This window comes from Aulostomus chinensis, chromosome 16 (assembly GCF_037954235.1).
Source record: "Aulostomus chinensis isolate RoL2024-O1b breed Wild chromosome 16, RoL_Achi_v1.0, whole genome shotgun sequence".
Lineage (NCBI taxonomy): Eukaryota > Metazoa > Chordata > Actinopteri > Syngnathiformes > Aulostomidae > Aulostomus > Aulostomus chinensis.
This window is the reverse complement of record NC_141335.1, coordinates 1,428,088-1,444,452: the sequence shown is the minus strand read 5'-3', so window position 1 is coordinate 1,444,452 and position 16,365 is coordinate 1,428,088. Positions and strand designations below refer to the sequence as shown.

Below are 16,365 nucleotides of genomic sequence, written 5' to 3'. Positions count from 1 at the left end.
ATAAATAATGAAGTACAATTTAAAAGTTATCGGGCAACGCTTGCAGACCCTGACATAACAGGATAAATAAGAATTAATTTCAAGTACTTCCTTTCTCAGCCTCCATAAAAACTTCCTGGCTGCGTCCGAATGGCCAAGTACCAACCTACGTCCTCCTCCTACGTCCTCCTCCTACAACCTAAACGCGGTGGCACCATTCAGACACCCTAGTAGATTGGTGGTGAAGCACGACCTCTGCTGGCAGAGCACAGATACCGCAAATAGGTAGACAGCACCAACGAAAGCCCCACCTGCTGGCCTGACTGTGGTACTGCACTCCACTCTGAGCGGACCATCATTCATCCTCTATTATTAAGCACATTAACGCACCTTTAGTCATTAATAACGACTATAAATGTTGGTGTTCATCAGAATGGGAGACTGTTGGTGGCGCTAACTTGGCTTGAGGGTCCACAAGTTTTTAGGGGATGAAGAAGAAGTCCGCGGTGCATTGTGGGCCATAGGTTGCTCCGTAGGATGCACCTGAACCGACCTACAATGTGGGCGTGTTTAGGCTGGAATTTAGGTTGAGAAGTAGGTCGCTACTCGTGCCAGTTGTGGTTTGGGACAGCCTCCGACCTGCTCTGAGACCTAGGATCAGACCTACTTGGCAATCTACGACCTACTGCTATGATGTAGGCTGTCCGAAACCACAACTGGTGCGAGCAGCGACCTACTTCTCAACCTAAATTCCAGCCTAAACACGCCCACATTGCAGGTCGGTTCAGGTGCATCCTACGGAGCAACCTATGGCCCACAATGCACCGCGGACTCCTTCTTCGTCCCTTAAAAACTTGTGGACGTGCAAACTTGCGCCACCAACAGTCTCCCATTCTTATACAGCACCAGCATTTACAGTCATTGTCGATGACTAAAGGTGTGTTCACACCAAACGCAACACATGTGAACACACCTTTACAGGTGCGTTAATGTGCTTAATAATAGAGAATGAATAATGGTCCGCTCCGAGTGGAGTGCAGTACGACAGTCACGCCAGCAGGTGGGGCTTTCATTGGTGCTGTCTACCTAATTGTGGTATCTGTGCTCTGCCAGCAGAGGTCGTGCTTCACCACCAATCTTCTAGGGTGTCTGGTGCAGCAGTAGGTCATCGGTTGCCACTTGGCAATTCGGACACAGCCCCTGACTTGTAGGAGAATCAATAAGGCCTCCAGACAGGCTCCTCCCCCCGGCTGGACAAACATGCCCCCTCAATACAATTGGTCAGTGCTGCAACAACATTTTGGTCTTCCCCTGACCCGTAGTAGAGGCTGCCATGCTGGAATGGACCACTGTGGCTCAGCGGGGGAGGAGGGGTGCAGAGGTAGGAGCTGTACAGCGGGGGCTGGGGGGTGTACGACAGGGCAGGCAGGTGGTGGATTCTGGAAGTTGAACTGAACGATGATGTCAGATGGGTCATCTGACCCAGGAAGGACGCCTCATTGGTCCAGAGGGAGGAAGACAAGGATCTGCAATCTGGGGAAGGAGAAATATTCCCTGTAAGCAGCTTCATGCTGAACTCAGCTCCAGGAACCAGGTTCCGGAGAACTGGCACACAGCGGTCGTTCTCCTTAACGTTTAAATGATGTCATCTCCATGGAAACAGCTTCATTCGTGCTGTGTCTATGGTCAGAACCACTGATCCAACAGATCTCACGCATGTTCAGAGCATCACATAGACAGGAGGCTTGAAGTGACCTTCATGTACCTGAGGACGCAGTACTGGCGCCGCTGCAGGAGGTCCTGAAGACCCCGGGCTTCCCCTCCGGCTGTCTCTGTCCTGGAAGACAGAGAGGAGACACTCAGTCCAGCTGAGAGTTACAGCCAAACATCTCCCCATCATCTCTGGCCTGCACTCACGTCTGGGGAGCCGGGGGCCGTCCACCGTGACCTTGATGGCTCGGTGCAGCGTGGCGACCTGGGGCGGCGAGGTCAGCACGTTGATTGACAGGGTGAAACACTTACCTGGACAAGAACACAAAAATGATTCATAATCTAATCACACCCCAGAGTCGCCAGGGGAGGAGGATGGTTCTGTACTCAATACTACATCGCTGAAGTATTTCTACCTCTCCCACTGCGACCTATGAAGCGGAGGTCATTAAAGTGGGCGTATCCTTGCTTCATGGTTGCAGTGGCATTGCGTAACTCGCTGCTACTGTTGTCTTCGTTGCCGGCCATCACGGTGACCATCACGCCGTCTGGCACATCCCTGCTCAGGGACACCACCTAGTGGGCGGGGAAATGTAGAGAAGGTCGTTTGAGTGGAGCAGGACCTCCCCCTGACTTGGGACATCTGGAGATGGAACCTGCTCACCATGAAGGGTCTGGGCAGGGTCTTGTTGCACCTCCAGTGCGGCGGAAGGCGACTGCAGAGGAAGTCGGGGCTGTCCGTCTGCACCCAGCCTCTGGACGGCACCGGGCTGCTCAGCTGGACCGACGTCACCTCGGGGTCGTCCGTTTGGCGGATTGTTGATGAAGGTGTTGGCTGATGCTTCGTCACAGGATCTGCAAAGGTGACACCTCGGTCACGTGAGTCAGGAGTAAAGGAAGCACGCAGCCGTGCTCACACACAACAGCCAGAAAAACTATAGAGGTTTTTATATTTGTATGCATTTATGTACTTTTTTTATTTATTTATTCGCACCACCGAAACAAGGAAATTATTACAAATGATCATAAGTGACCAGTTCCAATCACACGTGTATTTGTGCACTTGCTGAGAGTCCGACAGCAGTCGAGACCGAGCTCAGCTGAGACATGCGTGTGCTGCTCGGGGAGAGAGTTGGATTCAGTCGTAGTAGTACTCGCAGGGTGTAGTATTAATTCCACGGCTGTCCAGAGACGGTAGCGGTGAAGGGCCAAACCAGCTGTTGTGTTGAGATATTAAATAACATTGAAATAATAAGAGAAGTACTTTCCAACCATACGTCGGAGTAAAACAAGAGTCATGAAGAAAAGCAACCATTCTAGCGCTGCAACTTCCAGGTCTCCACGTTAGCTTCCCCGCTAACAGGAGCTAACATCCCAATTCCATTCATTCACGTCCGTCCTCCACATGTCCGTCGTCCTGTACCGCCACCCCGTTCACTGCTGTCAGTGCAGACGGAAAACGGCTCTTGCTGAATTTCAGGAAGGTTTCAGGGGTGGGCGACCAGGTGCCATGGGGGGCCGTGTGGATGCAGGCTGTCCTTCCGACCGAACACTTTAACAGGTGATTCCACTGACTGACACACCTTCAGCCACTTGGTTGCCCACCCCTGCGTGTAGTCGGAGGACGTTGACCGACACAAACGAGACTCCATCTACCGGCCGCCCCCGCGCGTCGTCCTCTTTCGTCATCAAATCGCGCGGCAGATGCAACGAACGTTTAAGACTCAAACAACATCTGACGAGGCAGCAGCGTTTCCCTGGCGACTTCGGTGAGAGTTGAAATGTGTTTCTGCTCCTCTTCCTCCTCCTCCTCCTCCTCCTCTTCCTCGCTGGGTTCGATCGACCGCAGGTTTGACTGCAGGGAACTGAACTCTATTATTATTCAGATTTCACTGCCGGAGGGGAAGTTACTGCGGTCACAGCACCTGTGTGTGTGTGTGTGTGTGTGTGTGTGTGTGTGTGTGTGTGTGTGTGTGTGTGTGTGTGTGTGTGTGTTGATTTGCCTTCATTCTGTTCTGCTATCTTGTTATTTTAGGCTCTTTGCTAAGGTAACATCACCACTCCAGTGTGTGTTCAGGGTTCAGAGGTCATGAAACACCTTGAAATGAGAATGGGAAAGTTCTAGAAAAATACATAGACAGATCACTTGTGTGTGTGTGTGTTTTAGTTTAATACTTTAGACACGTTGTGTTCTTCACAAATGTCTGAATGTGAGAGTAAATGTGCTTCGGCTCTCTTCAAGTCAAACTCTGACATGGATTTCTTGGTGAATTTCTCAGGTGTGAGATGACGTTCTGGAGAATGTTGGGTTGTGAGACGTCTGAGTAAAAATGTTTAGTAATTTCCTCTTTGTTTACTGTGTGTTCATGTGTGTGTGCCTGGTTTTTACTACCTACTGGAGACCTTTCCTGGTACAAACTCCAACCTGATCAGGACCTCGAATGGGACACAAAAACCGTCCTGATGCAGCACATTATTTTTGAGCTCCTGGTCAGAGTGAAAGTGTGAAATGATGGCAGGTCCAGGTTAGGATTAGGGTTAAGGCTTGGATTGGGTTTGGACCAGCATCGATCATCGATCTGCATCAATGTGCCGATTCAACGATGGCAATCAACAAAACGTGGAGGCGAGTTGAGTTGCACCTCTGGTATCGTCTCAAATTGATGGTCTGAGTGGAATCATGTGACCGGGGATGAGACATTGTGGTCCCGCCAGATACTGTGACCAACGCTCCCGGGCTGAAATGTGGTTGCTGGATTAGACGCTGCTGAGGTGGGGGGACGTTGCGTTGGATTGTTGCTCCTCACTCAGGCGTCTGTGCTTTTCTGTCTCCGTCTGGTCTCAGAAGGTGTGAGTGGTTATGAGCAGCCCCATGGCGGGCTCCACGGCCTCCAGCTCCAAAGACCGGCCTGCATCCCGGATCAGCTTCATCCCTGAGCTGCAGACCATGATGTAAGAACGCACACACACACACTCACCCCAGTAGAGCGTCGGGCCGCTGCTGCTACTGAACAGGCTGTTGGACGCCATGGCCGCCTGTTGGTCAGATTAACACATTAACATCAAATCCAGCCAAAACGCGTCGTCACTAAAGTTTCTTTCCGACTCTCCATGTCAACAATCCTGAGACGGCACAAACGTCCCTGAAATATAAAACGTTTCAACAAAAGCTGAGAGGGGACGACAGAAACCGCCATCCCACCTCCATGACAAAGGAAAACTCATCCCAGCTTCCTTAAACGGGAACTTTCCCAACCACAGACCTCCGCTTGAAGCTGGAAATTAAAAACACAACTTCTTCAAAGTGAGGACTGATGGTTTCCTGTTGGTACCAAACGAGTCTGTTCTTCTTCTTCTCCAGCGGATGAAAAGATTCCCTCCAGACTTCTGCTCATGATATAAAATTAATTCCCTCTACAAATGTCAGATTTCTTGTGTTTAAATACTTGTAGGAACTCTCCCAAGTATGTCAACGAATAAAATTATGAATCATTTTTCTGAGGACAGCCCAGAAGAGCCTGAGCCCCCCACCGCCACCCCCACCCCCCACCGCCACCTGCCTCAGTTTTTGGGTACTCACCGCTGGTCGTGTCGATTCTTAATTGTTGTTCGTGGTCAAAGAAGCTAAAACCCAACTAAAGCCCCAAACCTGAAACCACCTTCTGAACCTGAAGCCGACCTGCCCACAAGCCTAAACCAAAGCCTCACCTCTGTGATTGACAGCAGCCATCAGCCAATGACAGCAGAGACGAGGCAGAGAGCCGAGCAGGACAAGGAACGAGCGTCAGGATGTGGGTTTGGGTTTGTCGGCCATCATGGAAGTGGCCTCCCCACATGCAAATGAGGCTGTGACCAAACCGGTGGTGGTGGTGGGTGGGACTAGGGGAAAGAGAGACAGGGGGGGGACTTGTGGGCTTCAGGTTGACAACAGTTGGTTTGGTTGTTGACCAGCAGGACGCAGCGTCCACCAGGTCACATGTTGCATCAAGCAATTAGCAGCTCCTTAATGTGTGTGTGTGTGTGTGTGTGGCAGGTTTGCTCTGGGAGATGCTCGCCGGCCGCTGCATGAGACAGCAGCTCTGGTGGAAGACATCGTACACACACAGCTCATCACTATGGTAACACACACCAGAGATATTGGGAAGTGTTGCAGGTGTGTGTCACTGGCCTGATGTCTGTCTGTTTATCAGCTCCATCAGGCGAGTGAGGGGGCGACTCTGCGGGGGTCAAGGGTCATTTCAGCAGAGGACATCCTGTTCCTGATGAGGAGGGACAAGGTGACATCACACACACACACACAGATGCATAATTAAGTTTAACAACCAAGGATTTTTACATAAAAATAAAAACTCAAATACAAAATCACTCACTTTTCTCACTGTGCGTGTGTGTGTGTGTGTGTGCGTGCGTGCGTGCGTGCGTGCACCAGAGGAAGGTGGCCAGGCTGCTGAAATATCTGCAGTTTAGAGATTATAAATCCAAACTACTCAAAAATGTGGAGGATGACGATGGACAAGACCCAGGTACACACACACACCTCCGTATGATTCAAATATACAAGTTTGGACCTCCAGGGGTTCGCTGTGTTTTTGTGTCCCTGTTGGTTTTTGTCTGTAGCCTCCTTGTTAGCATCCACTGAAGAAGTGCCCCCCCCCTTACTGGTGCAGGTGGCATCGCCGGCGGTAACCAGCGGAGGCAGCGCTTGGCCCAGGACTTCCTGGTATGGATGGATCACACTGGCGAGCTTCTGTCATTGGCTGAGCGGCAGGAAGTAGACCCCGTCAAACAGGAGCGGCTGGAGGTCAGAGGTCATGATGATGTCGTCAGTGCTTTGAGTGCTTTCATACCAGTTACACTTGTTGGACTGAAGACTACCGTGTTTGTGCGTGCAGCGTCTGGAGCGTCACACTCGAGCGATGGATCCTGCCCAATACACTGAGTTCTGCGAGAGTCGGCAGCTGAGCTTCGGTAACATTTGAACCGTTCACGATTGTCAGGCTGGCGTTGGGCAGCAGAATCACGCCACGCGTCACAATTGTAACCGATTCAGGAAATTCCTGTATGTCTCCTGCTCTGTTCTGTCTGTAAATTCTCCTGCTGTCTGGTCTGGTCTTCGTGAGCGCAGCCAAGAAAGCGTCCAAGTTTCGCGACTGGCTGGACTGCAGCAGCCTGGAGCTCAAACCCAACACTATCGCCATGGAGATCCTGTCCTACCTGGCCTACGAGACCGTTGCCCAGGTAACCCGATCATCAAATGCACTGTCTCATCTCACATCTTTTTAACATCTTGTGTTTCGGTCTCGTCTCCAGATTGTGGATTTGTCTCTGCTGGTGAAACAGGAAATGATGGCGAAGATTAATCCTGTCAGTCATGTGATCTCTGCCAGCTTCATCCACTACAACACACACACTGAGGTGCACGCCGTCTTTCACTCACGTAAACCTGATCGGCGCCTGCACATCTATTACCTTACACCTTTACTCCATCAGGTGAAGAAGGATCCAGACTCCCCTGATGCCACGCCCCCCTCCACTCCAGGCTCCTCACACTCCTCCAAGCCCCTCCTCCAAGGTAACGGCAGTCTGGACAGCCGGACACGACAGAGGAAACGCAAGAAGGTGTGTAGGTGTGTGTGTGCGTGTGACTGCATACTGGTATGTAAAGGGGGCGGGGCCATGTCACCAGCAACATGGATGGAGTAACAGCAGTGTCATGGGTCATCAGTTCCACTTCCTGTGAAAGTGTTGGCATGATAGCAATCAAGCAACATGGCCACTTTCAGAAGTTAGGCGATCAACAATCTTGCTGCCTAAACCGATGAAGCTCCTTTACAGGATCGACTCGGCTGCTGCGGCGGCGGCGAGATTTGACTGAGTTGAATGAAAACTGTTTCAGGGCTGTCCAGCAACAGCGGAGCCACCGAGCGCAGCGATCCAGCCCTGTCACATCAGAGAGGCCATCAGAAGATACAACTACAGACACACGGTAGGCGCACACGCACCCTCCCCGATGCAGTTACCATGGTAACAGACCAAGATGAAACTGTCCTGCAGCAGAGTAGATTCCAGCCACACTGCGACAGAAAGCTGATTCACTCGTTCACTTTCTGTGGCTGATGAGTGAAAAGACAAACACCAACATCTCAAACCAGCGACCAGCAGGTGCCGGCACGGCCCGACACGCTGGCGGGTCTCAGGTGCCATCGCCTCGCGTTCAATCGATGATGTCATAGCACGTTTGAAGAGCGTTTTAGAATGAGCTTCACCCCACTGGCAGGCGGTGCTGCAGGTGGTCAGGTCCTCTCAGTCGGGTCACTTGTTCTAAACAGCAGCAATGTGTTCCTAGAATCAGACCAGAACCACAACTCTCTCTCTTCCCTCTCTTCCAGAGCGTGTATTTGAGGGGGGGGATGGCGTTCCTCGCCTGCTGAGGATGTCGCTCTACGTTTCCCACAAACATTTGTCCTGCAGTTATTGTTTATTTTGATGAATCTTTGTAATAAACGACTTTTTCTTGAAGCTGGTTTCTTGTCTCGTCACCTGAACAGTTGAGGGTTCTAGCAGAGAGCAGCAGCAGAACGTTGGTGCGGTTCCATGTAAATGAACCTTCATCTCCTTATTTGAGGGGCTGTAGTTTACTGTTCAACCACTAGATGGCACTAGATCCTAAACACCGGGCCTCCACACATTTGGGCTCTGCTGTTGTTTCTGATCATGGTTCTGTGGATGGTCCTGTAATAACCTTTGACCTTAACAAGGTTGACATTGTTGGAAGAAACTTTATTGTCACTACTACAGAAACAACAGAAAACTGAGCACATTCAGTTCATGACATCACAGCGACAGGCGTACATGGAGGTGGGGCTTATCTCTGGAATTACTGATAATTAGAACATGAAAGAATTCTCAATACGAAGACTTGCAGGATGGAAGTCGTGTGTTTCAGCTCAGTCTCATCAGGTGTGTGTGTGTGTTGTGTGTCACTCAGTATTTTGGAGCGGCGTTGAGCAGCGCGTCCCGCTCCATGAGCAGCTCGCCGTATCGCTGTTGAAGTTCTCGCTCTCTCTCCATCTGCCTCTCCACGTCTTCCCGCAACGCCTGGAAGAGAGATTTACATCATCAGTAACATCTGAAACTGCATAGCTGCCCGCCGCCATCATCACCACAGGCATGACAGACGCAGAGATCAACTCCTCCCCTGTAGCAACATCAGGTGGAACGATTAACTCGCCAGTTATCGTTGTCGTTGAAGGAGCGGGAAATCATGTGACGAGCTGATGAGCAGGAACTGCTTACCTCCTGTCTCCGAGGGATCGCGGTGTCTTCTTGTTTCTTCAGCTGACTAAAGGTCTGCAGTTCTGTGGCTGCTTGCTCCACCTAGTGGGCAAAGAAGGCGCAATGCCGTTATCATCATATTCAACGACCCTGCTAGAGAGGCGTCGACCGCTGGTCGGAGCTGGTTAGCGAATCAGACGGGTGACGGCGATGGAAAGATGTGGGGTATCAGGTGTGTAGTGGAGGTGTTCACAGCTTCATCCACGAATCAACTTGTTTGGCTTTGCTTGGCCTTTCTCACATTCACGGAACCGGAGCAGAACAAACGGAGTGACATCACCCAGCCGGCTCACCTGCTCCCAGAGTTCATTGTGCTGCTTCAGGAGACCCAGCGCTCTGGACTGAAACCCTCCCAGGAGGATCTTGAGTTTCTTCTCCAGCTTAGCAGCTTTCCGGGCCTCAGCGGTCATGTGACCTCGGTTCACCTGAGGAGAGACGAACCTCAGCGATCACAAACAGCCAGAAACATGTCCTTGTTCAATCACTGGTCACGTGTCTGCTGGGGTCTCACATCCAGTTTCTTCTCCAGACTCTCAATTCGGTCTTTCTTGGACGCCAGGTTGGCTCGGGTGTACCGGTTCTGACCAGGTAGATACAACACCTGTGCAAGGGAGGGAGGAAGAGAGGGACAGGAAACAGGAAACAGGAATGAAGCAGGAACATTCTTTTGATGTTCCATGATGACAGTAGTGGGGTTCACTGGGGGGTCACACACACCTGTCCGTAACACTCCTCCCACACCTGGCTGTAGGCCTCCATGCTCAGATCACCGTGGCCCATTCCCCCCTTCACCACCTCCATCTCAGCTGACAGCATCACCTTTGCCTGCATCACACATCACAGATACACATCACACTCCTACAGTGCAAACTCCTGTCCCCCAAAGTGCGAGTGTGTGTGTGTGTGTGTGTGTTACCTTCTCCATGTCCTCCGGGCTCACAGGTTTGTAGGTGTGTGTCTCCAGGTATGCGATGTGTGAGGCGTTGTTTGACGTGGACGTGGGGCCTCTGACTTTGCTGCCGCGCTGCAGCTGGCTGGCGTTGGCTGGCGGGTGGTGCAGGCAGTCGTGGTGCATCATGGTGATCATTTCCTGTTTGATCAGCTCCTCCGCCAGCAGGAGGTCGGACAGCTGTTCCATGGAGGCGGGCCGGAGGACGGACTCGTTCACCTGGAAACATAAGACGACATCATGCAGACATACAGAAGAGGTCTGAAACAACATTCCTGTGTGTGTGTGTGTGTGTGTGTGTGTGTGTGTTACCTCAGTGGGTCTGGGAAGACTTCTCTGGACGGCAGTGTGTCGCAGTTTCAGCTCCTTCTCTCTTTCTGCATCTCGTTGGGCCTGTCACACACACTGTGTCACATTCACAAAACTTCATTTGAATGGTGTGTGTGTGTGTGTGTGTGTGTGTGTGTGAACACTCCTACCTGTTTGCGAGCCTCAATGTCGGCCATGTCCTCGATGTAGCCGGTCTCCGTCTCAGTTTCCTCAAGTTCTTTCTCTGCGTTTTCAGGGAGAACGATCTCGAAGTCGTTTTTGGGAACAGGAAGTGACATCAGGCCTTGTCTGAGCTGCTGCAGACTTTCTCGTTGCTGAGTTTGGGGGTGGGGGGGGGTGGGGTGGAGAGCTGTTGAGTACCAGGACCTGTAAAACTTCAAGTGCGGTCAAGCGTGTGCGTCTGTGAGGTCACCTGGTGTTTGGTGAATGCTGGATCAGCGAGTTGCTCCTCACTGTTTATATTGAGTTTGTCCCTCAGGGGTGTGCGGCCAGGGGTCAGACCTGGGGTGACGACCCCCCGTGGGGTCACTGCTCCTCCCGCTTGAGGGGTCATACCCTCTGACCCTTGACCTGGTCCAGGGGTTCTATGTGAGGTAGCAGGACCGAAAATAATCACGAACGGTAGGATAATTAGATGGGGTGTAACAATACACCGCGACCGAACACTCTGACACTCAAAGAATAAAATATCATTATTAATAGTGATGAATACTCTTAATAAGCCAAGAGCAGCTGTGCAGTGAAGCTGCCAGAGAGAGAGAGAGAGAGAGAGAGTCAGTCACCTGAAGGGCGTGCTGAGGACCGTGTTGGGGGTCTGGACCTGCTGGCGTTGAGGCGTCACACCACTGAAGTCACTCTCGTGCAGCGGCGTGTTGAGGCCTCCCTTCAGAGGCGTGTCAATGTTGGTCAGTGCCATCAAGTTCTGAGCTTCCTGGGAAACACAAACACACATTTGAGATGGTGATGATGATGATGAAGGTGATGATGGTGATGGTGATGATAGTGATGGTGATGGTGATGATGGTGATGATGGTGATGATGGTGATGATGAAGGTGGTGATGATGATGGTGATGATGGTGATGATGATGATGATGATAGTGATGGTGGTGATGATGGTGATGATGATGATAGTGATGGTGATGGTGGTGATGGTGATGGTGATGGTGATGGTGATGATGGTGATGATGATGGTGATGATGATGATGATGATGGTGATGATGATGGTGATGATGGTGGTGATGATGGTGATGATGATGATGATGATGATGATGGTGATGGTGATGGTGATGGTGATGATGATGATGATGATGGTGATGGTGATGGTGATGATGGTGATGATGATGGTGATGATGGTGGTGATGATGATGATGATGGTGATGGTGATGATGATGGTGATGATGATGATGATGATAGTGATGGTGATGATGGTGATGATGATGATGATGATGGTGGTGGTGATGATGAATATTTTCACAAATTGAGACGAAACATGAATATTATGGCACATTTAATGTTTATTGATAAGATGATAAAAAAACAAGAGGGTGAGGTCAACTTTACTGTGTGTGTGTGTGTGTGTGTGTGTGTGTGTGTGTGTGTGTGTGTGTGTGTGTGTGTGTATTACCTGCAGTATTCTGTCCTGGGCGGCAGGTGTGCGGGGGGTGCGCAGCCCCGTTGCCATGGTGTTGGTGATGCTGTACTCTGACAGGAGGGTGGAGGAAGCAGAGTTGCCACCTTCGCTCTCCTCAGCGGCTTGGCGGGCGACCTCGCTGGCCACGCCCATCTTGACCACCTCCTCCAGTTCAGCGTCACTGATCTGTTGCAGGGTTCACACACATTTTTACCAGCAAATTTCCATGATTTTACCACATCTTTGACCACACTTTGCCAGAAACGTCTGTTTAGGGAAACGTGAACCAGCAGATATTCCACCAACACTGCGACTGCACGCTGACATTTCTACCGACTGAAGCTTGGGACTGAGGTGGTTCTGCCTTCATGAGGCTCCTGGTCTGGGGTTTACCTGGGGGGCAGGGAGAACCAGTTTGGAGCGTTTCTTGGTGAACTCGGCCACCCCGCTGGTCTGCAGGATGGCAGAGGGAAGGTCGCTCTCTTTCTTCTTCTTTATCTTCTGTTTGTCTTTCTTCCGGTCTCGTTCCTCCCGTTCACTACAAGCAAACACAACAATGACATCACCCGACCGACCGGCGTGTTGAATATTTGTGTCTCACAATAATGGTGTATCATCTTTGATGTACTGACTTGCGAAGTTCTCCATCCAGGTGCTGCTGCCTGAGTCGCCGGAAGTTGGGGCCCAGAGCATCGTACTGCTCCATGCTGGTGTCATAGAAACCCTGAAGGTACACAAGTCAAACATGAACCCACAACATGGCAGAGCTCAACGCCTCCCAGCTCTTCAAATGAACAAAAACACGTGATTAATAAGAATAAGCAGAAGAATTACTGCAGCGGGTTTCTTTTCAAAGGGGATCTCAGCGTTGTAGTCCACTCCTCTCTTCCTCTTCCTCTTCTTCTGAACATCGATTCCTGCTGCTCGCAGCTCTCGACGCTTCTGCAACGCCGCCAGACGTCTGCAGCAGGAAGTCAGAGACACTCGATTAAATAAGAGCAATGAGGACCTGAACCAAAGCCACGAATACGTGAATCCACAGCACAATGTCTGGGTTCCGCTGCTGAACTGCTAGCAGGCGGCTGCGTTCTAAGAAACTACAACAGCTAAAACTAGAGAGCGCGTGGAGCTGCAGGGAGGAAACATGACGTGAGGAGGTGGACCGTCGTGGCTGTTGATGTCTGAAGAAAATGCATAAATGAATTTGAAACACACCTTTATGAATACTGTGTGTGTGTGTGAGAGAGAGAGAGAGAGAGAGAGAGAGAGAGAGAGAGAGAGAGAGAGAGAGAGAGAGAGAGAGAGGAGAGAGAGAGAGAGAGAGAGAGAGAGAGAGAGAGAGAGAGAGAGAGAGAGAGAGAGAGAGAGAGAGAGAGAGAGAGAGAGAGAGAGAGAGAGAGAGAGAGAGAGAGAGAGAGAGAGAGAGAGAGAGAGACCTAGCTTCCTCCAGCTGCTTCTCTCGAGCCTTCCTCTTGGCCTTCTTGCCCTGAGTGTTGGCCAGTCGAGCTCTGGCCTCAGACAGCATCTCCAGCTCGTCTACACACACACACACACACACACACACACACACACACACACACACACACACACACACACACAGAGTTTATTTATTCATAATCAGAAGCATCTTTCCTTCTGGAGGATGACTGCGGCTCAACATTCAACAGGATTCAAAAATGAACCTCCTAGAAGTAAGAAGAGCCGCTTGGAGACAGACAAACAACCACAGAGGTCATGTGAGTGGTGAAGGAGTGTCTGGGGAGGCTGGGGGCCGTACCTTCATCCATGTCCACCGGGTCGGGTCTGGCAGGTTTGGTTTCAGGGTTGGGGTCGATCTCCTGGTTTTAACTTTCGGGGGTCCTCTCCCACCTCCTCTTCGTTGTCTCTCTGAGCTGCTTTGTCTCTACACACAAACATGAACACTATCATTATCATAATTTCCTCTCTCTCTTGTCTCTGTCACTCCGACTGGTCGAGGCAGACGGCCGCCCTCACAGAGCCCCGGTCGGCTCCCTGTTCCCGGCGGTTACAGGCAGTGAATCGTCACTCATGGGAACACGTCGATGTCTTCATGCAGGATGAAGCTGAAGAGCGCGCTGCTGGCGTCCTGCTCTGTTCAGGCGGCTGCATTTATGAGAAAAGAAGAAACACCAAACCCTAACACACATCAGGCACCAGCGTTTCTGGTCCTAGAGGACTACAAAGGAGAAAATGTCAATTTAAGACCTGATGGCAGCCATCTTGAAAATGGGGCCTTGCTTGGAGTCTGAGAATGTTTCTGATAGGAATGTGAACCAGTGAGAACCCTCTTGTTAGGATCCTGAACTTCTGCTGTGTAGATTTGTTGGACTTGAATAAAGAATTTACAAACTAAGTCAGTTTTTGCTGGCATGGAAGTAGAACTGTGGTTCAAACTCCAGCAGGTAAGCTTCAGGATCCTGCTGGTGGCTCGCGGATGCGCGCATGTGTGTGCGTGAAGACGTGCGTCACCTACAGCAGGTACTCGTAGTGCTCCAGGCACTGGGCTGCCGTCCGGCCTATGATGGGGGCGATGGTCCTCCACTGGGTGGGCATCAGCTTGGCCAGATGGAGCAGCTTCTCCTCCTCCTCTCTGGACCACTCGGTCTTCTTGATGCTGGGGTCCAGCCACTCGTACCTGTGGATGAGCAGAACCATACAACCTGAGGTGAAGCGGGAGGAAGAGGAGGAAACGTCTGCGCTGCAGCCACTGGGTTTCTTCACACTGGCGCTCATTGCAGCATAAATTAACAGTGGCGTGTAGGCTGAACTCTACAGGAAGTTATCATCATCGTATTTCCTGCCATATGCGGTGCCGTTTCTCTCAGACGGAGTCCTGCTGGTGGTGTGTCACATTTTCTAATGTAGAAATGCTGCTTTGATATATGGATGCATTGTTTTTGTGTTGATTCTAATTCCTGAAATCCAGCTCCTGGGGGGCCTGGTCCTGTGCTGCAGGGACTGAGTGTCCTCGAGCAAGGTTCTGAAGCCCTGCTGCTCCCGGCAGCGCCTCGGGACGCAATGTTGAAGGCACTTTGAGTGCCGTTGAGGAGGAAACGTAAAGTTCATTTAACGTTTGAGACGGAATCTAAAACCACTCGTTTCAGGTGGAGGCTGAACTGAAGGGTGAGAGATTCATGAGTCACCCCAACAGTCCAGGACCAGAATGAAGACATGAACCAGGACCAGAGCAGGACAGGTCTTCACTGCACCTCCCTGCACTGGGGGGCCATGAGAGGTCCTGGGGGGTTCGTGCTGCTGTTCCTGTCCCCTGATACTCAAACTCACCATCTTGCTTTACACTGTTTGGCGGACTTGCGGTGCAGCAGCGAGGCGATTCGAGACCATTGATTCTTCCCATATTTCATCACCGCTGCCTTCAGGATCTCATCCTGGGGGGAGGAGACAGTGGCAGCTCGTTAGTGTCATCTTGGATCCATTCAGCACCAGGCACAGAAACCTCGCTGCAGAGGTGATCACTACAGACGTCGACAACTACGGCTACGCTAACGTCGATTAACCGCGGAGATGTGCTACGTCACGTGGACTTCTGGTTGAAGAATCAGCATCAAATCGCGAATTAACAGCAACCGCAGGAACTGAACATTCCTTTAAAGTCGGAATCCCGTTAGTTCCCAGCTAGTTTAGCTTCTTGCTAACTTAACCCGGTGGTGCACGACTTGCTATTAGCATCATGCTAACGCCACTAGCCGAGTAAACACGTACCTCCGTGTTGCGCCAAACGCCTCCTTTTATCATGATTCGCGGCATCTTGGCGGCGTGTTGTTCCTCCTCCTTCCTAAAAACTTAGAACTGATTCACAACCAGCAAACGGAGATGAGGAGCCTCCACTGATTCAAATTGCTGTTAACGAAACAAAACCTGGCAGCCACTGCGAGGACGCAGCTAACATCCAGCACACCGGAAGCGTATAGCCCCGGTTGAAGGGTCACGGCGCAATGTACTGTGGGTGTTGTAGTAACAACCACAGACAAATTCCTAGAAAACGAAATGAACTTCAGACAAAAGTCATTGATTCGACAGAGGCCTGGAGGGGCCATGCATTTATATACATACATGTATTTATACATACATGTATATATACATATATATATATATATATATGTACATATATATGTATATGTACCTACATGTATATATGCACACATATATATATGTACATAATGTATATACATATATTATAGACATATTATAATATATTATATATATTATATGATTACAATATATTATATATGTATATATGTACATATATGTGTACATATATATGTACACATATATGTGTACATATACAGTATATATGTACACATATATATGTGTACACATATGTGTACACATATATATGTGTACAATATATACATATATAATATATATAATATATATGACATATATGTG

At 50.4% G+C, this 16,365-nt stretch overlaps 3 protein-coding genes across 9 annotated transcripts; 1 reads left to right on the top strand and 2 right to left on the bottom strand.

Moving 5' to 3' along the window:
- Window positions 1–1,107: 1,107 nt before the first annotated feature.
- runx2a (RUNX family transcription factor 2a) lies at window positions 1,108–3,504 on the bottom strand. 2 transcript variants are annotated; one of them, XM_086181064.1, is made up of 6 exons: window positions 2,967–3,504; window positions 2,354–2,544; window positions 2,106–2,265; window positions 1,897–2,001; window positions 1,745–1,816; window positions 1,108–1,512 (listed from the first exon to the last, which is right to left on the bottom strand). In XM_086181064.1, exons 1-6 carry the CDS (start codon window positions 2,986–2,988, stop codon window positions 1,196–1,198), a joined length of 867 nt encoding a protein of 288 aa, XP_086037190.1. In that variant the 5' UTR covers window positions 2,989–3,504; the 3' UTR covers window positions 1,108–1,195. The 2 variants fall into 2 exon arrangements, with proteins under 2 accessions (XP_086037190.1, XP_086037189.1); XM_086181063.1 differs by having other exon boundaries at window positions 2,354–2,545; window positions 2,959–3,503.
- supt3h (SPT3 homolog, SAGA and STAGA complex component) lies at window positions 2,267–8,208 on the top strand. 6 transcript variants are annotated; one of them, XM_086181061.1, is made up of 12 exons: window positions 2,267–2,552; window positions 4,535–4,641; window positions 5,723–5,807; window positions 5,880–5,966; window positions 6,119–6,212; window positions 6,357–6,490; window positions 6,582–6,657; window positions 6,815–6,927; window positions 7,000–7,104; window positions 7,180–7,308; window positions 7,586–7,675; window positions 8,079–8,208. In XM_086181061.1, the coding sequence occupies exons 2-12, from the start codon at window positions 4,550–4,552 to the stop codon at window positions 8,118–8,120; spliced, it is 1,047 nt and encodes a 348-aa protein (XP_086037187.1). In that variant the 5' UTR covers window positions 2,267–2,552; window positions 4,535–4,549; the 3' UTR covers window positions 8,121–8,208. The 6 variants fall into 6 exon arrangements, with proteins under 6 accessions (XP_086037187.1, XP_086037186.1, XP_086037182.1 ...); XM_086181060.1 differs by lacking the exon at window positions 2,267–2,552 and adding an exon at window positions 2,593–2,632; XM_086181056.1 differs by lacking the exon at window positions 2,267–2,552 and adding an exon at window positions 2,923–3,458.
- A 240-nt stretch (window positions 8,209–8,448) lies between these two features.
- On the bottom strand, window positions 8,449–15,892 carry cdc5l (CDC5 cell division cycle 5-like (S. pombe)). Its single transcript, XM_086181054.1, is given in 20 exon segments — window positions 8,449–8,787; window positions 8,986–9,066; window positions 9,318–9,449; window positions 9,536–9,625; window positions 9,742–9,849; window positions 9,941–10,192; window positions 10,286–10,366; window positions 10,453–10,617; window positions 10,716–10,887; window positions 11,086–11,234; window positions 11,929–12,120; window positions 12,328–12,472; window positions 12,567–12,658; window positions 12,769–12,895; window positions 13,371–13,470; window positions 13,712–13,770; window positions 13,772–13,837; window positions 14,429–14,590; window positions 15,241–15,344; window positions 15,679–15,892. Coding segments are annotated over 20 exon segments (2,436 nt in total). The 5' UTR covers window positions 15,724–15,892; the 3' UTR covers window positions 8,449–8,673.
- Between the last annotated feature and the right edge of the window lie 473 nt (window positions 15,893–16,365).

Coding starts and splice junctions, on each gene's coding strand:
- supt3h (XM_086181061.1), top strand. CDS start 4,550: ATGAGCAGCCCCATGGCGGGCTCCACGGCCTCCAGCTCCAAAGACCGG. Junction 7,105..7,179: donor ACTACAACACACACACTGAG/GTGCACGCCGTC, acceptor TTACTCCATCAG/GTGAAGAAGGATCCAGACTC. Junction 7,676..8,078: donor GATACAACTACAGACACACG/GTAGGCGCACAC, acceptor CCTCTCTTCCAG/AGCGTGTATTTGAGGGGGGG.
- runx2a (XM_086181063.1), bottom strand. CDS start 2,988: ATGACTCTTGTTTTACTCCGACGTATGGTT. Junction 1,817..1,896: donor CGGCCCCCGGCTCCCCAGAC/GTGAGTGCAGGC, acceptor TCTGTCTTCCAG/GACAGAGACAGCCGGAGGGG. Junction 1,513..1,744: donor CGCCAGTACTGCGTCCTCAG/GTACATGAAGGT, acceptor CTCCTTCCCCAG/ATTGCAGATCCTTGTCTTCC.